This window comes from Dermacentor albipictus, chromosome 4, assembly GCF_038994185.2.
Source record: "Dermacentor albipictus isolate Rhodes 1998 colony chromosome 4, USDA_Dalb.pri_finalv2, whole genome shotgun sequence".
Lineage (NCBI taxonomy): Eukaryota > Metazoa > Arthropoda > Arachnida > Ixodida > Ixodidae > Dermacentor > Dermacentor albipictus.
The window spans coordinates 10,039,157-10,062,342 of NC_091824.1; the positions used below are offsets into that span (position 1 = coordinate 10,039,157).

The 23,186-nt window shown below is 47.2% G+C and overlaps 1 protein-coding gene across 2 annotated transcripts in view; it reads right to left on the minus strand.

Moving 5' to 3' along the window:
* Rpn3 (regulatory particle non-ATPase 3) overlaps nt 1–23,186 on the minus strand; it is a 127,932-nt gene that overhangs the window by 59,067 nt on the left and 45,679 nt on the right. For both annotated transcript variants that reach the window (XM_065442454.1, XM_065442453.2), the window contains exon 5: nt 10,824–10,960. In XM_065442454.1, the coding sequence (XP_065298526.1) occupies nt 10,824–10,960 (137 nt within the window). The remainder of the gene's footprint in view (nt 1–10,823; nt 10,961–23,186) is intronic.

Genomic DNA, 23,186 nt, shown 5'->3' on the forward strand with positions numbered 1-23,186 from the left:
ACGCTGAAATTCTCAATTTGTCGATTGCGCACGAAATGCCATTTGGATGAAAAATTATGGCTGGCATTGCTAGTTCAGTAATGGAGGGTGGTGAAAGGAATGTATCTTCACGTTCTTTCGTGAATACTGATGAAAAGGCAGTATTAAATATATTGGCACACTGAGCATCACTAACAGAGTCGCTGTTATCATTAGTAAGGGTGATGTCGTGCGATTGCTGGGGATTTATCACGTTCCAAAATTTTCTCGGGTTAGTTATCATTTTGGGTAAGTCGTTATGAAGAAAAAAACATTTTGCGCTTTTCACTGCTGTCAAGTACGCATCTTCAGCGCTGTAGTATCTTTCCCATGCAGAAGAGCTGGGTCTAAGTTTAGCTGCACGGTACAGCCGCTGCTTTTTATTTTTAAGTCTTTTGAGCGTTTTATTGAACCGTTTTGCGCTTTTCACTGCTGTCAAGTACGCATCTTCAGCGCTGTAGTATCTTTCCCATGCAGAAGAGCTGGGTCTAAGTTTAGCTGCACGGTACAGCCGCTGCTTTTTATTTTTAAGTCTTTTGAGCGTTTTATTGAACCAAGGATTTTGGGAATCAGAGTTGATAGTGCATTTTGGAATGTATCTGCTCGTTAGATCACTAATTTTGCGTTTGAAGATTGACCAATTTTCGTCGACAGTATGCTGATGGAAGTGAAGTTCAAAAGTGGGTAAGAGGGAGTTTAATTCATTATTTATTGCTACGTAGTCAGCCTTATCGTAAAGCTTTGTTTTTTTGGACACTTTCCTTTGAACGGGAGTAATGCTAAATGAGGCGTGAATAACTTTATGGTCACTGATTTCCCTCAGGTAAGTAATAGAAGCTAAGGTCTCAGGATGACTAGTTAGAATGAGATCAAGAGTGTTTTGTGAAGTCTCTGTGATGCGAGTTGACTCAGTTATTAGCTGTGAAAGATTAAAATTGAGACATACGTTGACGAATTCTCGAGGCTCTTGAGAAACGGTTACGAGAGGTTGGTGCCAGTTTATAGAAGGGTAGTTAAAGTCACCGAAAAGAATAATTCTTGCACTTGGATACCTAGTTGTTAATTGTAGCAAAACACTGTTAAACTCACGCGGGAAGTCAGAGCTATTATGTGGCGGTCGATAGCAGACACCAATTAGTGTTGTTATTGGCGCAGTGCGGCAAATGAGCCACATAATTTCAAGGTGAGATGTGATGTTGACAAGCGAGAATGGTAGTTCACGATTAACGGCGACTAAAACACCGCCCCCTCGAGAACCCTCGCGGTCGTTGCGAAATAGGCGAAAATTTGGCAAATCATGCAGAACTTCAGAATCGCCGATGTTTTCGTTGAGCCACGTTTCTGTTAGTGCAAGTATGTTGCTTCCGGACGACGATACAAGGTTAGATACAAGGTCTCGTTTGGGAAGGAAGCTGCGTATATTTGTGAAAATGACGGAAAGGCAAAGGGTGGTTCGGGAGTTGGTTCTAAGATGACAAGCTGATAGAGGGTATTGTGGGGACCGGCGCCGAAAAGTTATCTGCTATGTGAATTCCTTCACTGTGTTAGTCGTTTCGTCGAAGAAGTAGCGCTTGGGCCCGATATGAAGCGTCTTATAGCGGAGCGAGAATTTATTAGTTGTTTCTTTTGCAAATGCAACCAAGTGCTTTCGAATATTTTGGACACGGCGTGTATAATCTTCGCCTACACTGAATTTCGTTCCTTTAAATTTGGGCCCTTTAGATAGAATGGTTTCTTTTGCCTTGGATGATATGAATTTGACAATGATAGGGCGTACATGGTTTGGGGTATGACGGCCGAGCCGGTGGGCACGCTCTATATCTTTGGGATCCAAGGCTATTTCCAGGTGTTCTAAGCAATGATCAGTGATAATTTTTTCAGACTCGGCATATGTTTCACGGGGGGATGAGTCAGGCAGACCGTAGAAAACTAGGTTGTTCCTGCGGGAGCGGTTTTAGGAGTCGTCAAGGCGAAGCTGCAAGTCTTGAACCAAAAGAGCTGTCTGGCTAACTGTTGACTGAATGATTTCAACGTCTGATGTAACTGTAGACAGATTCTGGAAACGTTCTTCAAGATCAGTGAGGCGGGTATTGAAATCGGATATCGCTCTGTCGATTGAAAGCATACGTCCTTTTATATCTTGCAGGTCAGAGATTAGTGTTGCCTGGCCATCAGACAGCTTTTTCAATTCAGCCAGAACGACACTCAATTTGTCTGGTCCAGGGTTAGTTTCAATATCACCAGCAAGGAGCAATAGGGACCGTACATTATGACAACATTCGGCACAAATAGCGGTCAAACACTTCGGGCTCGGCAGCTGTATCAGGAAATAATTACTGTATTTTTTAGTAAATAGACTGACCGGTTCACCAACCTGCATGATGAAGAGAGCCAGATTCGATAACCGAGCCGTGGCACAGCTGCCGAGCCCACGGATTGTGTGAGGTGATTGCTGGTCCTTTATAGGTGGCTTGGCGAGTGATGTTGCTGCTGATGATGTTTCCCAGTTGAAGTCGAGGGTCCAGTTTTGCACGTGCGGTAAATGGGCAGAGTCGGCGATGGCGCTGATGAAGCGGTGGCTGTCTTCGACGGCGCTCCAAGAAAACTCGGCTGGGGACCGGGAGGTGTCCAGGAGGGTCCGGGAGGCGTCGAAGAACACGGTAAGCAGAATGGATGGATGTGTGTTGTTTAGTGGCGCAAGGGCCAGGTGTGGCCAAAAAGCACCATGACTGATAATGATGTGTTAAGCGCTGATTGGTGAGTTACGATGATGAGGTGTAACATGGCTGTAAAGTGGCCTAAAATTAGTCGCTATCGTAGAAGCATAAAACGACATATAGGTATAAAATTATGACAGTGATACGTGGAGTGGTCTCTGGGTATAGGACGAGTGACAAGTGATAATGGGACTAAAATGCATAAATATGGAAATAGCACATATGCCTCCTTAAAGCCTTTGAGCCCAAAGGCTGGGAGGCAGGTGCTTTCTTTCAATGCAGCTACCGCAGCAGAAATCTCTGAAGAGGCTGTGCTACGGATTTCCTGGGGCTATAGTATGAAAGCTATGTACAGCTTTTAAAAATTGAAACAGTGATTGATGTTTAAAGAGAGGTTCCATACCTATAATCATTTGGGGATGAAGTGGAATTTGTTGCCGGTGAGGTAATGGAAAATGCTTTTTCCTATTTGCATCTAATTCTCTGCATTGCATCAGGATGTGAAGCATGGTAAGTGGCTCACCACACTTATCACACATGGGTGGATCACCACCTGACAAGAGGTATGCGTGTGTACTGTATGTGTGTCCTATTCTGAGTCTGCAAAGTATTACTTCCGTGTGGCGGTTCTTTGATACCGGCGGCCAGTTGCCAAGATATGGCTTGATAACACGCAGTTTATTTTCTGTTTCTTTATCCCACAACCGCTGCCAGAAAGCCCTGAGCGTTTTCCTTATGGAGGGCTTAAGGTCCATTACAGGGACAGTCGTGGAAATGTCTGCAGCGTTCGCGTGCACGGATGTGGCTAGCTGGTCAGCCAACACGTTTCCTTCAATCTCGCGGTGCCCCGGCACCCAGCATACTACGATATGCTGCCTGGACACATAGGTGGCGCATAATGTTGAATAGAGAGATACAATTATAGGATTTTGATATTTCTTCACAGTTTTCAATGTGTTTACGACGCTCAAAGAGTCTGTGTATATAACTGCCTTTGGGATATTCAATTCTTTAATGTGTTTAACGGCAGCCAATATGGCGTAGGCCTCTGCTGTAATGATACTTGTGCTCGTGTGCAGAAAACCAGTATCCGAAAAGGATGGACCGACTGCTGCGTAAGATACGGCAGAATTACTCTTTGATGCGTCTGTAAAGAATTCAGGACATGAGTATTTGTGTTGTAATTCCAGGAAGTACATTCGTATATGCGCGAGAGGAGCGCGTTTTGTAGCACTTATGAAGGATATATCACACTCTATTGGCTGCCACTGCCACGGTGGGGGCCGTATAGCAGGGGACATAAGATGGTATTCAAGCAGGGGAAAACTTGTTTCCTCAGCTATGTCTCTGACACGCAGTGAGAAAGGCTTTGCCACTGTGGGCCGGTTGCGAAAAAGTTGACAACTGGACAAATCGTTTATACAGTGGAATCTCGATGATACGAATCTCACGGGGTCACGAAAAATATTCGTATTAGCCGAAATTCGTATCATCGAAACAATTAAAACTAGCTAAATCAAAGAGTCAGAGGTGAACTCACTCAGACACAAGTACGTAAAAAGGATTTATTTCTTGTAGAAAATTATTTTATGTCCTCTGCCTCTTCTTCTTTGTCAGGTCAATTAGCAAACTTTGTTCAAATCCATAAAAACGCGTGCACGTGTCGTTGCTGATTTCGTTCGCGCACGCCTCAGAACTTAGCGCGCATGCAGCGTTTCAGCCGCCGGTGGTGGGTCCTTCGCCGTCGCCCACGTCTAACACAAAGAACGCGGCCCGAAGCACAGCGGCCACTCCGTCCAATGGCACGCGGAAAATGAAGAAAAGCACAAAAGCAACACAAGTGCCACCGCTTCAAACTCTTCGCGCCCAATCGCGACCTCCGCGCTGTCCGGCGCCGCGTCCGCGCCTCCGCGCCAAAAGAGAGAGGGAGAAATCGCGTAACTGCGCGCTGTTCTCTCTCACTGCCATCGGTGGGACTCATGCTCGCGGTCGCGTCCATCCGTGCGCTGGAATCGTGCCAACTGTGGTCTCTCCTCCGCGCAGCGGCGCAACCTCCTCCCCTCCTTAGCAACCGGCGCGCCGGTCAGGGGCGCAGCTGCGCATAGCAACCGTGACGTCACACAGTAGCGGTAGAACGGGCGCGCGCGCGTCGGCGGTGGCACCGCCGCTCCTTCGCCAGCCGTTTCGTTGCAGTCGAGAGAGAGGCCCGTGTTGCGCGCCGTGCGGTTCGGGGAAGCGCCAGCGGACACCGGATTCCCCCAACACCAAACGCCAGAAGAACAAGGAGCGAATGCGCATGCCACGAATGAACATGTCACCAGATGCGAAAGTAAGGGAGGCAGAAAAGAAACGCCAACAGCGACTGATTAGATCGCCGGGTACCAAAGGCAGGGAAGCAGAACGAAAGCGGCAGCAGCGACAGGCGATATCGCCGAACATCAAAGCGAATGAATCGGAGCGCAGACGGCAGCAGCGTCTGGCTTTCGCCAAGCACACTTTCAAATTTCCAATGTCTTCGGTAATTTTCGTATCAACCGACGCGGGTCGAAAATTGATTCGTAACAACCATTCTCTAACACGTTGCAAAGTAATGGGGCTCGGCCGGGACCACAGGAAAATTCGTATCATCCAGAAATTCGTATCAGCCGTGATCGTATCATCGAGATTCCACTGTAGTGTAATACGCGGGGTGCTGACTGTTTCCGTTTACTCTAAGAAAATACATGAAAGACGTGTATGTTCTCTGCAGATGAAGTGACCATTCATCCGATTCAACGTACAGACTTTCCACTGGGCTTGTTCTAAAGGCCCCTGTGGACAGGCGAATTCCTAAGTGGTGTACAGGGTCTAGCATCTTCAGAGCAGTTGGAGTAGCCGACTGGTAAACTATGGCTCCATAGTCTAGTCGTGTGCGTATGAGGCTTTTATATAGGTTCATGAGACATTTTCTATCACTGCCCCAGGTTGTGCGTGAGAGCACCTTTAAGATATTCATTGTTTTCATACATTTGATTTTAAGAAACTTTATGTGTGGTACAAAGGTTAATTTCACGTCTAAAATGATGCCTAAAAATTTATGTTCTTTGTTTACAGGCAGGCGCTCACCATGCAACAGAATATCAGGATCAGCGTGCAGGCCTCTTTTTCTCGAGAAAACGACACGTGCTTTTTTGTGGGTTCAGTCTGAACCCGTTCTAGTCAGCCCATTTGGAGACCTTGTTAAGGCCAAGCTGGACCTGTCGCTCACAGATTGCAAGAGAACTTGATTGGAATCCTATCTGCACGTCGTCAACATACGTTGAATAGAAGATGTTATGTGGTATGTGTAGACGAAGAGAATTCATTTTTACTATAAAGAGCGTGCAGCTGAGCACACCGCCCTGCGGCACTCCTGTTTCCTGTATAAATTTCCGTGACAAGACATTGCCCACTCTAACACGGAATGTGCGATTAGACAGATAGCTTTCAATAACACTAAACATATTGCCATGTACACCTAACTGTGAGAGGTCTCTCAATATCCCAAACCGCCACGCAGTATCATAAGCTTTCTCCATATCTAAGAATACTGATAAAAAAACTGCTTATGAACAAAAGCTTCACGAATACGTGCCTCGATACGTATGAGATGGTCACTGGTGGATCGACCCTCGCGAAACCCGCACTGGCATGGGTCGAGGAATTTATTTGATTCGAGGATATGTAGTAGGCGACAGTTAATCATTTTTCGAGTACTTTGCAGAGGCAACTTGTTAGCGCTATAGGTCGGTAACTTGATACAGAGGAAGGATCCTTCCAGTGTTTCAGAATTGGAATTACAATAGCCTCCTTCCAAACGGGGGGGATCTCGCCGGAAGACCATATAACGTTGTATAGGTAGAGGAGGGTTTTCTGTGTTTCAGGTGGTAGTTGTTTTAACATCTCATATATTACACGGTCTGAACCTGGGGCGGATGTACAGTCAAACCTCGATATATCGAACACGGATATATCGAATTATTGCGTATATCGAACAATTTCTATATCACATAGAAAATCGCATGCATTTTTAATTCTTTATTTCGAACGGGGCCGGACGTAAAATGGATATATCGAACTCCGCCGCCCCAGACCAAGTGCGCTCTGTTGACAGGAGGCGAGCTTTCCCGCAACACACTCGAAGATAGCGGCGGCGCGATCGGCGTTTCAGACTGCTGCGTACGACAGCTGCCCACATCGGTTGCGCCGAGGGCGCCATCTGAACGTAGCGGCGTACACACGCGGCGGCTTGGAGCCAGCACGGCCGCCTCGATTACGCGCGCAACTATGCGCGCACGGCGGGGCAAGCCGCCTCGATCACACGCGCACGGCGAGGCTTGCCACCGCCGTGCGCGCGTGATCGAGGCGGCCGTGGAGCCAGTTGGAGCGCTTTGTCGGTGCTGAGCCACACAGCATGTGCATTGAGGACTTCGTTGGCGGTGACGACAGCACCGGAACAGTGGCGGAGTTAACAGACGTGGAGATCGCGGCAGAAGTGACTGCTGAGCGGCCAAACGAAGACGCTGCCGAGGCTGATCCAGCAAGCGCTGATGTTGCCCCGCTCCCGACTGCAACTGAGGCTGTAGCTGCTTTGGCCGTTGTACGCCGCTACTGCGGCGCAATAGAAGGCACTGGACCGTCTCTTGTGGACCGTTTGGACTATGTTGAGGACGCCGTGGTCAAGCACGCGGTTGCCAATATGAAGCAGGCTACGCTGCTTCAGTACATTCAGTGAACTAAATAAATACTTTGTTTAAAGCTTCATGTGAGTATCTATTGCGCCACGATTGGTTCATTGATTGATTTGCGCTAGTTTTTGACGCGTTTTCTACGTGATTTTATATATCGAATTCTGGCTATATCGAACTATTTTGCGATCACCGCGCTGTTCGATATATCGAGGTTCGACTGTATTACAACAGTTTAGTGCTGCCTGCAGTTCTGCTATACAGAATGGATCGTTGTACGCCGCAGGTTTAGCAGACTTTCTTTCTAATTTTTGCTGTTCTATTTGTGTTTTGTACTTTAGGAAGGTTTCGGAGTAGTGTGAAGAGCTCGATATGTATTCAAAATTGGCACCGAGAGAGTTGGCTTGGTCTTCAAGGCTTTCTCCGTGGCTATTTACTAGAGGTAAGGAATACGTTTGCTGCCCATTAACTTTCTTCACTTTATTCCAGACTTTTCTCTCATCTGTATACGAGTTGATGCTTGATATAAACTTTGCCCAGCTCTCTCGTCTTGCTTGCCGGCGCGTTCTCCTTGCCTGGGATTTGACATGCTTAAAGTTTTCCAAGTTTTCTGCTGTTGGTGAATCGTGAAGCAGCGCCCACGCTTTGTTCTGCTTCCTCCGTGCTTGCCTACATGCATCGTTCCACCAGGGAACACGCCGCTTGGAACCCATGCCGCTCGCTTGAGTAATACATTTACAGGCGGCATCCAGTATAAAAGCTGTAAAATATGCAACAGCATCATGTATAGTTATACCAGACATCTCAGTCCAAGTCATGTGTGTAAGAGATCTGTACCGTTCCCAATCGGCTGTGTCGGTAAGCAGAAGGCAAGCGGAGGCGTGAAAGGGCACCTGCATGATGAAGAGAGCCAGATTCGATAACCGAGCCGTGGCACAGCTGCCGAGCCCACGGATTGTGTGAGGTGATTGCTGGTCCTTTATAGGTGGCTTGGCGAGTGATGTTGCTGCTGATGGTGTTTCCCAGTTGAAGTCGAGGGTCCAGTTTTGCACGTGCTGTAAATGGGCAGAGTCGGCGATGGCGCTGATGAAGTGGTGGCTGTCTTCGACGGCGCTCCAAGAAAACTCGGCCGGGGACCGGGAGGTGTCCAGGAGGGTCCGGGAGGCGTCGAAGAACACGGTAAGCAGAAGGCAAGCGGAGGCGTGAAAGGGCACCTGCACGATGAAGAGATCCAGATTCGATAACCGTGCCGTGGCACAGCTGCCGAGCCCACAGCGTCGACGTGGTGCACAATGAAGAAGCGCACAACATCCGTGCTAACATCCTGCGGTGTTGTGACGCTTGGGAATGAGCACCTCGGTTACTGCGTGCACGGCGGCCCGCAGAAGTTTGCGTGATCAATGCGGTGCATCCACATCTTTTCCCACTCCACATCATGCTTGCTGGATGGCAGCGTAAAAAGCTTTTCTTTTTCACTGCAGAGATTACGGCAACCTTAGGCACAGCAACTCATGATGAAGAGTAGAGACAGCGCCAAGGAAGCATACCGTTCTTGACGACGGGCTCACGACGGAAGCTACCATCACCATATAAACCCCATACTACATACACTGCGGCACATATCCATTCATTGCGTAGAAAATGGCGTCGGAGAGCCTTCTGAGAGCGCACTTTTTCTAAGATGAAACAATAACAAAATGGAAATGCACGCACTGTCAGCTGATGGAAGTAGTCCAATTGGAAAGGGGAAATGGGTGGCAGAGGGCGCAGGTAAGGGAGAAAAGCAGACAGCCCACATGGCGGCGGAAAAGTTCAAAGGCTGGCACCACCTTTAAGCATTGAGGAGCTTTACGAACGCGGAGTGGCTGGTGCCATCTTGTGGTACATCGTGCAAACTCGCATGTTCTCCATAACTTTTGGAATCGGCAAGCGGGTGGGTGGTGGCATGTGCTGTGCAGTAATGGAGAGTGTTAGCTTGTCTGCGATTTGGGTAAATACAGGCAGACTGGGCCTTTTACCGGAGCAGCGGAGGCATAAACGCAAGTGGCCAGCGAGGTGCCGTCTCCTGGTGGTGCAGAGCTGAACCAGACAAGCACAGAGCTAATATTGCATTAAACAAGTGCATTCTATTTTGCTGCTAGTGTGAATTTTCAGCAGTGGCGAATGGTGACAGGATTCCGCTGCTACGAAAAGTTTAGACCAGCAGCGAAAAAGAACAAAGTTACTGCAATATTAGCTTTGTTTGTATGGCACAGCTCTGCACCACCAGGAGGCTGTGCCTGGTGGGCGGAGGCATTCACACCTCCGCCCCTCCAGTAAAACGCTCACATTTACCAGAATAATGGACAAGCTAAAACTCTCTGATGGCGGCAGATACAAACTTGTGCAGGCAAACGTTCGCCTCATCTCGGCATCGTTTTGTTAAAGGGGGACAAGGGACACAAATGTCACAATTATTCTGCAAGGAAAATGCCATCCAGAAGGCAAAATTTCGATCATTATATCTGATGCAGGACATACCAATATATATGGTTTATTTTTTCTTATAGCCCTAATGCCTAAGTTGATACTATTAAGTTGGCTCATAGTTATAAGTGGACTGCACTGTATTTCAGTGTTATCTCTACATGTTCATTTTCCAATTTTGTTTGCTTGTCAGCACGAGCACGATTTTGTACAGCACGCACGTAATATGTGCTTCCCATTGGTGCACAACATTTATGTTGGTGTCTGCAGTATATCTTAAAAAAAAAAAAGGAAAACATGTCCACAGCGCGACACCTACTAAGCCTATGCTGTCCTTGCGCAGCTTTTGTGCCCATGCAGTTTCTGCTGTGCCAGTGCGGCACGACACATAGCTCATTGAGCCAGCATGTGCACCCCACACGCCAATGTGCATTGTCGTGGCAAGGTGACAAAGTGCTTTTAAGCTGTGCAACTTGGAGTGCAAAATGTTGGCAGTTCCGAGTGCTGCAAGAATCGTTTTCCCTTCACTTTTTTTGCGGCTTATTGAGTCAAGTGGTTTTGCCCTAACGACGCAGAGGGCGGTCATAAACAGGTGGCCTCAAACTTGGCTCTTCTGCAAATTCTATTAGAAAGTTCTTTCTCACTGTACCATGTAACCATGCAGGGCAAGTGTTGAGATTGGCCTCTGGCTCACCAGATGCCACAGGGTACTACTCACTCTCGGTAAGCTGCTACCAGGTGACCATGCCCGAATAATCTTGCAAGCTCAATTGCAGCAAGGTAATAATAATGTTCCCAGAACTTTGACACAACACCCAAACAGTCCCATTACAGAAGCACCACTTCCAGGGCAGATGGGACTGCTCGTGTGGGTGGGACAAGCTTCACTGCCACGTCCCGTAAGAAAGGGGCCCACCTCCGGATGTCACTCATCCTGTCGGTCAGCTCGTAGCAGCGACTGTGGTAGAAGTAGCACTTGGAGGCTAGCAGGTCAAGCGTGCGCCGATTCTGTGCCTGGATCTTCTGCATCAGCTGGTCCGAGCACTGCACTGCCTGCAACACAGAAGGGTGTTGCTTCACTGTGGCAACCGTCTTCCTCACAATGCCTGCATCCCATCCAAAATTTCACTACTGTGTGGTAATTGCACAAAGCACCCACCATCCTTTGTATACCTGACGGGGTGTGAACGAAACACCTATTGGCTGGATTCCTTCAAAGGCCAGCATATTTTCTCACTCTGCATAAGCCTTCCCACCTTCCTGCTTCCTACCTGCTCTCACCTTGAAGTAGAAGGAACTACTTTTTGCCAAGGAACGCTGCAGTTACCCAGCCTTGTGAAAATGATCGTCAGCCTATTTTTATGCTTGCTGCAGGACAAAGGCCTCTTTCAGTGATCTCCAATTACTCCCGTTTTACTTTAGGCAAATCAAACTTGCATTTGCACACCGTCTGCAACTGCACTTCCCTTCCTTTGGCACCCATTCTGTACCTCTCATGGTCCACTGGTTATTTGCTCTACGCATTACGTGGCCAGTCCAGCCCCATTTTTTCTCTTCTTGTCAAAATGTTCACCCGCTACCAATGAATGGTGGTATTATCGTTGAGTTTAATGGCGCTTAAGCAAACAAGGCCATCACGCATCAACCACAAGGTATAATGTCTCAAAAAAGTTGGGTACCCACAAAAAGTATTTTTCTGATCGACGGCCCCGAAGATCCCAACAAATTAAATAAACACCTCAGCCTTCTTCTCAGACATGAAAAAGTGGATGAGGTGTGTCACTTGATGTAAAGGATAACAAGGTCGGGCTTTAGAATTTTCCAAGAAAACCAACTTCTTTTAAAAAAGCTAAATACACGAACTGTCTCAACCAGTGCATCTTCACTTAATATCAATGAAGGATGAAAGAAATGTGTTCGCTGTAAAATGGTGTAAAATATTGTCACAGTCAGTAATGTGGAAAGAAGACGACGAAGAAGTGTTTAGCAGTATCGATGCTCTACGCTTGTTGGCTCAGCCATTAAAACTACCTGTAAATAGATGAACGCTTCTTCCTTCCCGTAACATCATTGGTGGACGTGCGGGGTAATCGAGCAAGACAGAGCTCCGCAGCGGACGTAACCTGGCCGCTATGTCTTCCGAAGGAGACAGTTCAACCGCGGCCCCGTCGTCGCCACCGACGGTCATCCTGGCCCAGCCTCGCGACCCTGGAATGTTTTCCGGGATTGACAACGTTGACGTCGATGACTGGTTACAGAATTATGAACGGGTCAGCGCACACAACAGGTGGGATAACACGCTTATGCTGGCTAATGTAATATTCTACCTCAAGAAAACAGCACGCGTCTGGTTCGCGACACATGAAGAAGAGATTACGAGTTGGGACCAGTGTAAACAGATGCTTAGAGATTTGTTTGGCAAACCCGTCGGCCGCCAGCGTGCTGCTAAGAAGGACCTTGGGACCCGTGTACAGACGTCCACTGAATCTTACGTGGCGTATATCGAGGACGTCCTCGCTCTTTGCCGCAAAGTAGATAACAATATGGCAGAGGCAGACAAGGTCAGCCACGTCTTAAAGGGCATCGCGGACGACGCGTTTATATTTTTTTCTCAGTGTCTCAAGTTGTTTGCATGAGAGTAAGATGTGGGTTACTGTAAGTTCATCTCCGCATTTGTCACAAACAGGCTTGTCTTTTTATGTCAGAAAGAAATTGTGGGTAAGGTGGGTGTCTGTCAAATGCGCAGGCGACATAAGACAACTTAGATAAACCGTTCTTGGTGTGAACATGACTTCCACTCTACTATGATGGGTTTTACAAGGCGTAGCTTATTGTTCGTTTGATTGTTCCATGCGGACTGCCATTTTTCTTTCCATTTATGGCACACTAATTTTATGCAGTCTCTGTAAGAAATTCTTGTGTTTCTGATTTCCTTATATCGAGCTTTCACTGCACACTGGTTTGCTTTCTCATTGCCACAGATTCCGACGTGGCTTGGCACTCAGCTCTTGTTATGTTGTGTAGGATGTCACCGATTATTGGCAGAACTGCATTCCTAGGCTGAAGTGCTGTAAGTGTGCTTAGCGAGTCTGTGTAAATGATGCTGTTTTAATGTTTTCCTTTATTATTCTTTCCACAGCCATGGAAATGGATGCACATTGGGGCAGCCGTACTATTTTTCCCCAGCTATTCTGTATCGGAGCACTTCCCACGTAGTGTGCAGCTTTGGAACCATCGGTATAAAATGTTCTGTATTCCACATATTTTTCTTTTAGCGCTGAATATTCTTGCAATATATGTTCCTGCGCATTTTTTCTGAAATCGTGTTAATGAGAAGTCACAAACAGAAGGTAAGCAGTACCAGGGTTGCAGTGGACCGGGTTTCTGGGCAATATTAGGCAGTGTGTCTGTTACATCTACCTCTTGGAATTTCTTTTCAGAATGGAGAAGGAGTGGTCTGATAGCCTGGGGTTTGTTTGTGAATAGTATTCTAAATAGGCACTTTGTAACTATTGGGTAACAGATATGGTCTGGCAGGGAACGGATTTTTAGAGCATATGAGCATGGGCGCATGCGTCTGTCTGCAAGTGGGGGTTCGTTAGTTTCTACATACAAACTGGTTATGGGCGATGTTCTGTACGCACCAGTTGACAAGCGTAAACCTAAATTGTGTACCGGGTCTAGTCGTTTCAAATATGTTGATCTGGCAGAACCATGCACTATACACCCATAGTCCAAGGAAGGGCGCATGACGGGGCGTTAAATTCCTAGAAGGCATGCCCTATCAGAGCTCCAGCATTTCCGTGAAAGGACTAAGTATGTTGAGCGCTTGAGAGGCCTTCTTTTTCACAGTGTTTATGTGAAGTAGGAAAGTAAGTCTTTTGTCAAATGTAATGCCTAGGAATTTGTGGTCGTTTTTTACTCTTAGTTCAGATTCATTCAGGTGTAGGGCGAGATCAGGCTGTAAACCTCGTTTCAGTGAGAACATAATAGCCACTGTTTTCTGTGGAGAAAACTGGAATCTATTTTTACCTGCCCATGTCACTAGCTTATTTATTTTTAACTGTACTTGCCTCTCACATGTTGATACGTTTGAGGATGTGCAACCTATCTGGAGATCATCAACGTAAACTGAATACATAATAGATTTCGGAATTTGTGCTAGGGAATGCATTTTACAATAAAAAGGGAAGTAATCAAGATACACCCTTGTATCTTGAGTACTACCTGATTGAAGTTCATTGAAAGAGTTGAACTGATGCATACATGGAACGAACGGTTGGACAAAAAGTCCCTCAGGCAGTTTAAGGGGAGACACTGGTTTGAAAATATTTTTTTTTAATTTTCAGTATTTCCAGCTGAAATTTTTATAGAATATGTATTTTTCACAGCTGAAAACAAATATGCAATTAGATTTGGGCTATCACTCCCACATTTTAAAATATTGACTGTTTCATAAACTTACACTCTGCCCAGTCTTTTGACAGCTTTCCCATAAAAGATTGCTATTAATTTGGTATGACAGCGCTCTATAGAGACCAGGGAATGCAGGGAAACCATAATTTTATTTTTAGCTTCATTGGTTCAAAAGTTATGGCCTTATCAAGTATACTCATCAGAAATCTGAAACTGTTGCCTAATTTTACTGTTGATTAAATCACTGTTCTAAATAAAAGTATCAAAATTTCTTGGTTTTATTGCACTAATGAATGCATAAGCTTTCAAATTCTGCAAGAATTATCAAAATCCAACCGCTACATCAAAAGATACTGTGGGCAATAGCCTAGGATGTGATAAAAAATGTTTTGAGAAAACGAGAAAAGAAGTTTAGGAACATGGTGAGCATTTTTATTCAATAGGAGAAGGTATTAATCAGTGTGCTGACGATGCTAGAAGCCATCAGGAACGTAGTCATGATCATTTTCCTTGGTGGTTTCTTTTCGTTGCACGCCTGAAGTTTTCAGCATGTGCATGCTTCTTATCGGATGCCACTAGTCGGCGACTGTCCTTTTCTGAACATCTTTCAGAGGCTACGGCATTCTGCTGCAGGTGCAGTTCATTTAGTATTGCTGCATCTGCTCTCCCTTTGCCTGCATTAAACCTTGCGACTGCTTCGGCCACAGCAGCTTCCATAGTGAAAAGGGAGGCATGTTTGCTCTTTGACACGAGCGACCAAATGACAGAGTGCAGGCTCTCGTTCGGGTTTTGGGTTTTGCCTCTCTGACAACGCTTCAGCGATTTCTTGTCAGAGAGTCGCGTATACACAGGCCGCAAGGCATCAACAACATGCTCCGGCGGGTTGTAGCGATGCTTTGGAGGAGTCTCCTTCTTGGCAACAGCCCTGTTGTACTTGCACCAAGATTATTCACCACTTGGGCAATGCGAGTGATTTGGGCTTGCATCAGTAGATGCTACGTGATAAAGAGTTGCCCAAACAGCATTATGCATGGCTTCGATGTTTCCTTGAGTTTTCAAAGCCCATCCATAATATGTAATGAGCTTCGTGACCAGCTCGCCCGTGAGTTTTCCTTTACCGCCAAGGCTTGGCATTCCATCAGCTCTTTGTTTCTGCAGGAGGTTTCGAAGAGCTGTGCCCATGTGCTTATGCACATGGTTGACACAGTCCTCTTTTTCTATTGGCACAAAGCCATATACCTGTGCCTCTTGCAGGCTATTGAAGGCCCGGCTGTCTCCATCACATAATATGGTTGTGTAGCGGAGCCCATGCCTTTCTAATGAGCGGCCAAATAAAATTTGTGCCGCTTCCACCTCCATTTGGCCTGGCTTACTGGAGGTGTTCTTTTGGCAACTGTGGTCAGCTAGCCACTCGGCATACCTTGGATCGTCCTCCTTCGGCCCTAGCTGGCACCCCAAACAGAAGTTCGATAGGACGACGAAGTCAAGCACGTATCCCGTAAATAGCTCGATCACTGTCCCAACACAAATATGAGATGAGTGGCCCCTGGTCAACCAAGTCCCATCAAAGGAAACAGCGATGTTTCCAGGATTTCCGTAGTCCAGATCGGCATGCAGTGTTTTCACCGTGCTCGCGCAGTCAATAACGAACGCGGCAGCCTTCTGCGAGGCAGGGTTCATCTTCAATTTAACATAATCTTGGTAGGTCTTCGTATGCATGCCTCTCCGCGAAATATTCAGAGTGGAAAATATATCGTTTAGCGCAGTTTGTCCGTTCCCTGTGCTCATTGCCGCGCGAACCGCGAGCACGTTGATTTCGAAAGGGCCCTGCGCCGCGTCTGCTAGGTTGCGGAGAATCCCATACCACCAGGTAATAAACGAGAAGAAAGGGGGTTAGCAAAAGAAGGTTCGCGAAATGCGAAGGTTGTGGGTTCAGTTCTCACCTGCCGCAAGTTGTTTTTTCATCCACTTTAATTTCCATTAATTTATCGTTTCTTTATTTCATTTATTAAGCACAAGTAATTTCCCCTAGTTGTCCTTGGTGTCAGTGCTTGTTGGCTTCTTATGATATACCTGCAGGCAGTATCATAAACATTGTCCAGATTTTTTAGAAAATACAGCAAGGCAGTGTGGTCCATGTCTCGGATTATGTTTTCAAGTCGAATCAGATGATCAGTTGAAGAGCACATTTCTTTAAAACCACACTGATGGATGTCAAGTAGTTCACGGGAGACAAGAACAAGCAGTATAGTCGGAATGCTTTCAAAAGATTTCACCAGACAGCTGGTAAGGGCTATTGGCCTATAACTACTGGGAGATGTCGGCAGCTTTCCGGTTTTCAGAAAGGGTAGAATAATAGCTTTCTTTCCAGGCCTCAGTTATTTGCCCTTGTAACAGTATCATTACGAAATTTCAGAAGTGCATTTAATGCAGACTCGGAAAGATGTGCCAGCATTTCATAGTGAATTTCGTCGGGCCCTGGTGCAGTTTCTTTACCGGCAGACAGTACTCTAGTGATTTCTTTACGAGTGATTAAACTATTATATGGCTCATTTATGCTGCCACTAATTTGAAGCCTTTGCTTTTCAGCCATGTTTTTATATTTTAAAAATGACTCAGTGTAATATGAAGAACTAGAGACTGCAGCGAAAAGTTCTAACATGTTGGCCTGTTCCTCTATACTTGTTTGGATGCCAGGGGTCATCAGGAGAGGAATTGTAAATGGGGAGTACACTTCTTTTAGTACACTTGTATGCTGAGGTCTGGAGCTTACGGACCTGCTCCTACATTTCTTTAGTTGCGACTGTGCTATTTATGGCTGACACGCATGCTTGCCATGACATCTTTTCAGCATTACGGAAGACATACCGTGCTTTAGCTCGTGCTTTTTTAAAGTTTATGAGGTTTTCCTGAGTGAGGTATCTGCGAAAGACACCCCATGCTTTATTTTGTTTTTGCTTTGCTTCTTTGCTTTCCCGAGTCCACCACACCTTGTGGTTTTGTATCACCACTCCTGAAGTCTGGGGGATAGCTAAACGGGCAGCAGCTAAAATACAAGTTGTGAATAGTTCATTAAGATCGTTGATGCTAAGGTCTTCAGAAAAGACTTTGTAGAGATTGGCCTTTTCTCTAAACAGTGTCCAGTCAGCTGCATGGAGCTTCCATATTCGTGGTTTGTTTGGGATGATTGCAGGTGAGGATGGTAGAGTTATTATGACTGGTAGATAATCAGTTGCATGTAGGTTGTCCATGACGTCCCATTTAAAATCGTTAAAAATGTAAGGTGAAGTGAAAGATAAATCAATACAGCTCATTTTTCCTTAGCTTGGGGAGCAGTATGTTGACTTACCAGAATTCAGCAAACAAACATTACTCAAAATAAAATCTATAATTTGTCCTCTTGTGTCTGATTTCTCACTTCCTCAAAAACAGGAGTTGCAAAGGGGGTTTATTCGGCTCGTAGAGCAGCAGCGACAAACTCAGCTCCAGCAGGTAGGGCGCAGCCAGTGAACAAACTGGGTACGTGTCACGCGATGGCAACGGGGCTTTTCAGCCTGCCGATCTTCTTCGTCACAATCACCCCCGGAATTGAAGAGGAGCCATCCTGGCGACCTAGGAAAAGGTGGACGGATTGTAATACGGCTTCAGCCGGTCAATGTGCACAGTCTCTCGCCCCCGACGACGCAGATCGGAAGATGGCGATACGGGTTCGACCACGTAGTTCACTGGTGATGTTTGTGCAACCACGCGATAGGGCCCGTGGTACTTCGGGAGGAGCTTGGACGAAAGGCCAGGAGCAGCAACAGGCGGGACCCAAAGCCACACGAGTGAGTCGACGGGGAAGGGGTGAGGGGGAGGATTGAGGTCATGGCGTTCTTTTTGGCGGCACTGTTGAGCAGACGTCAACGAACGGGCCAGTTGGCGGCATTTCTCGGCGTGCTGAGCAATCGCAGAAACAGGTGAGCATTCAGCAGGGTCCGGCCGGTACGGGAGACCCGTATCAATGGTGCTGGAGGGATGGCGTCCGTAAAGCAGAAAAAATGGTGAGAATCCAGTAGTGGCTTGAGAGGCAGTGTTATATGCGTAAGTGACGAACGGAAGTACAAGGTCCCAGTTGGAGTGGTCAGATGCAACATACATTGATAGCATGTCACCAAGAGTTCTGTTGAATCGTTCTGTTAAGCCATTGGTCTGTGGATGATAAGCGGTAGTAGTGCGGTGAATAATTTGGCATTCAGACAAGAGTGACTGCAGGACATCTGAGAGGAATACGCGGCCCTGATCGCTCAACAGTTCGCGAGGGGCGCCATGGCGGAGAACGAAGTTGTGTAGTATGAACGAGGCGATGTCTTTTGCTGATGCGGCAGGCAAGGCAGCGGTTTCAGCATACCGTGTCAAATGATCTACGGCGACAACAATCCATCGGTTGCCAGCGCCAGTAGATGGAAGAGGCCCATATATATCAATGCCGACACGGTCAAATGGCTGAGCTGGGCAGGGAAGTGGTTGGAGAGGAGCGGTGGAGAGATGCGAGACACATTTGCGTCGCTGGCAGGCAATGCAGGAGCGTACATATTTGTGGACGAAGGTGTACATCCCTCGCCAAGAATATCGTAGGCGAAGCCGTGCGTAAGTTTTTGACACTCCGCCGTGACCACACTGCGGGTCAGAATGAAAAGCGGAGCATAACTCTTGTCGTAGGTGGCGAGGCACTACTAAAAGCCATTTGCGGCCGTCATTGTGGTAGTTGCGGCGGTATAAAAGTCCGTCCCGGATTGTGAAATGCTGCGCCTGTCGGCGTAGCGCTCGAGGTGCCGAAGTTGCCGGAGGATTTGACAAAAAGTCGAACATCATGACGATCCATGGGTCTTGTTGTTGCTCCATGGATGTCAAGGATGTCAAGTGGTGAGATGTCATGTCTGTCGGTAGAAGTGCTACTGTCTGAAGTAACAGGGGAGCGCGAGAGGGCATCAGCGTCGCCGTGTTTGCGTCCAGAGCGATAGACGACACGGATATCATATTCCTGGATTCGGAGGGCCCACCGAGCGAGGCGGCCCGACGGGTCTTTTAGGTTGGACAACCAGCAAAGAGCGTGATGATCCGTCACAACGTCAAAGCGTCGACTGTAGAGATACGGGTGAAATTTTTGAAGAGCCCATACGATAGCCAGGCACTCTTTTTCTGTTACTGAGTAATTGGCCTCAGGTTTCGTGAGGGCACGACTGGCATAGGCGACGACGTATTCGGCATTAGTGTTCTTGCGTTGTGCGAGCATGGCACCAAGGCCGACACCACTGGCGTCAGTGTGAAGTTCTGTAGGTGCGCTGGGATCAAAATGGCGCAAGATTGGCGCAGACGTGAGTAGGTGACGAAGAGTCGTAAAGGCATCATCAGACGCTTCCGACCAAGCAGAGAGTTCATTGTCGCCTTGGAGAAGTTGGTTTAGTGGTGCGATCACAGTAGCGAAATTGCGAACGAAACGTCGAAAATAAGAGCATAGGCCAATGAAGCTGCGTAGTGCTTTCAAGTTAGTGGGCTTTGGAAATTCGGATACGGCGCGAAGTTTAGCAGGATCAGGAAGAATGCCTTCTTTGGAGACAACGTAGCCTAATATGGTCAGTTTTCGAGCTGCAAATCGGCACTTTTTTAAGTTAAGCTGGAGACCAGAATTCCGGAGACAGGTCAAAACTTGATGTAAACGCCGAAGATGGGTAGGAAAATCAGGAGAAAAGACGACGTCGTCGAGGTAGCAGAGGCAAGTATGCCACTTCAGGCCGCGTAGGATGCCGTCCATCATGCATTCGAAGGTGGCGGGCGCATTGCACAGACCGAACGGCATCACAGTGAATTCATACAATCCATCTGGTGTTACAAATGCGGTTTTAGAACAGTCAGCGTCTGCCATGGGCACCTGCCAGTAGCCAGAGCGGAGATCTAAGGAGGAAAAGAACTCCGCTCCTTGCAAAAGTCAAGTGCGTCGTCAATACGTGGCAACGGGTATACATCCTTTTGGGTAATCTTATTAAGCCTCCGATAGTCGACGCAAAATCGTATGGTGCCGTCTTTCTTTTTAACGAGGACGACTGGTGATGCCCAAGGACTACTAGAAGGCTGGATGACACCGCGATTGAGCATATCGTTCACCTGGTCACCTATTGTAAAGGGGGTTTATTCGGCTCGTAGAGCAGCAGCGACAAACTCAGCTCCAGCAGGTAGGGCGCAGCCAGCGAACAAACTGGGTACGTGCCACGCGATGGCAACGGGGCTTTTCAGCCTGCCGATCTTCTTCGTCACAGAGTGCACATTATGATCCCCAACTACCAGATAGGGCTCTGGTAATTGTTGTAACAGGTCCTCTAACTCATGGAGCGTTATTTTTAGGTGTGGTTCCAAATACACAGAGCATACTGTAATCGTTTTATAAGAAAGCAAAGTGGCTACCACAGCTTCAAATTCAGTGTTCAATTTGACTTCACGTGCTACGATGCCACTTTCTACAATGATGGCTACTCCCGAGAGCCTGTTTGCCTGCTCTCGGTCATGGCGGAAGATTTTGTTTTAGTAAACTTGTATGCTGAGGAACTAAGTTCGTTTCTTGTAGGCACATTACTACAGGAAAGAAAGAATTTATGATCTCTTTTATATCACTGAAATTATTTAGGAGCCCTCTGCAATTCCAGTGTATTAGGAATGCCATATTGATATATGTGTGCGGGGTAGGAAAACGTTTAGTTGGTTTTCGCTCCGTGATGCGGGGCTTGTCTATTTAGCACAATCCAAGGAGTTCCGCCATCTTTGCGACGTTGGCAGCACGGAACCACCCTGGCTTGTGTCCTGATCAGAGGTGCTGGAGGGTCGTGCAGACTGCACGTGGGCACTTCTTCCGGACCTCGCCTAGTGGGCAGCGGCCTTGAGGCTTGCCAACCCGAGGGACGGCATAGCCTGCTTTGCGGCTGGTGGAGCAGCGCGGGCTGCTACCACCAGGAGCGAGGATGGCTCCATCCCAGCCCGACTATGTGTGGCCTGGGCAGGTGCCGGAGGCCAGTGTGGTGGATCGCCCTGTCGCACCACATAAGCGAAGTTGATGTTTGGTTTGAGTGAAAACTTATGTTGGACTAGGATGCAGTTTCTGGCCTCTTTGAATGAAATCTTCTTGGTTGTTTTCAGTGTAACAACTTCTTTCTTTTTTCCACGAGGGACAAGGTCTGGAGTATGCAGCACGCTCTTCTACTGAGTTCGCACAGCGATGTGCTGCTTCGCAGATTTCAGAAGTATGGTATTTCGATGCGCACAGGTTTTGGTTACAAAACCTGTGCGGTCACAAAACCTGAACAGGTCACAAAAACTGTTTACACCGGTTTTGTGACCAAGGCAACTCTGGGAGCCGTGGCCAAATCTCTGACAGTTGAAGCAACGTCGAGGGTTCGAGATGTGTGGGCTAACTGTACCTTTCGTGTACCCAACTTTAATTGTCTCTGGAAGTGTGCAGCAGGTGAAAGTCATAATAAGATGTTTGGTGGGTAACTCTTTGTTATCTTTTCTTATCTTAATTCTGTGAACATTGCTCACATTTTGTTTGGAAAGCCCATTTAGCATTTCTTCTTCAGAAAGATCGAAAAAGTCAATTTCAGAAATCACCCCGCGCACCGTGTGCAGCGACCTGTGTTTTGAAATTGAGACGGGGATGTCTTTAAATGATACAATATTAGTAAGTTTACACATTTGGGCTTTGCTTTGGATTTCTAAGAGTAGGTCACTGCTAGCAAGTTTTGTTGCCTTATACCTGGTCCCTACGGCTTCTTTCAGACATCTTGCTACTGAGAACAGAGATATTTTTCTAGCCAGTTTATCTGGCTTTTCACTATGTATCACGTGACACTTAGGGAAGACTTCTTTGCTTTTTTTTAAAAAATCAGCTGTGACATCAGTCCGCCCTCTTTTGTGAGGGCGATCTGGTTTGAAGAGAGGACACGCCATGGGAAAAATCTATAGTTCCGCCACGGTGCAAGCCACCCACCATGGAGCCCTACAAGGGGACGGGAGAGGAACTTGCAAGCAAGTCCTGCCCACGTCAGCTGTACAGCGCAACTATAACCAAATATGGCTGAATTCAGGACAGTTTGCCACACAAGGTTAACCCTAGCCACCCGGGAAAAAGGAAAAAATCAAGACAGGAGGAGACAGGAGAGTTGTGAGAAAGGAGATGGGAAAGTGAAAGATGGAGGGGAGGACAGGAAAAGGCGACTGCCGATTCCCCTCGGTCAAGTCAGGCCGGAGGTGCTGTTTACATGAAGCAGAGGCCAAAGAAGCGTATTGCCTCTGCCTAGGGGCCATAAAGGTCCAAACACTCAGCGTCCGCTCAACCACATCCCCTTTTCCTCTGGACATGGCAAAGCCACGCGCGGCTAGGTGCGGGAAGGGCCAACCCTCGTGTGCTTGGTTACGTGGTGTCGCAACACACCAAATGCCTGCTGATGCAGACGGCCCTGCAGGGTACTGATGAATGCATCTTGCTCTGACAATCAAATGGCAAAAGTCTACTATGACCAGAGGGCCATGGCAATGCCTTGGTCATACCAGGAAGACATGCTGCTTAGGCAGTGTGCAAACTCAAAAACAAGTTAGGCCAAAGATGAAAGTACACTATATATATAGATCTCTCTCTCTCTGTCTGTCTGTCTGTCTGTCTGTCTGTGTCTGTGTGTGTGTCTGTGTTGTCAGGATTGGGGGCTCAATCCCATCGCTCGTGGTCCTTTGCCAAGATTGGAGTACGGCATGAATTCGAAGGTAGCTGGCCCATGCCGTCGTCCAACTTATTTACGCTGAGGTCGTTGATGAAGTGAAGAACTGCTTCTCATCGAGA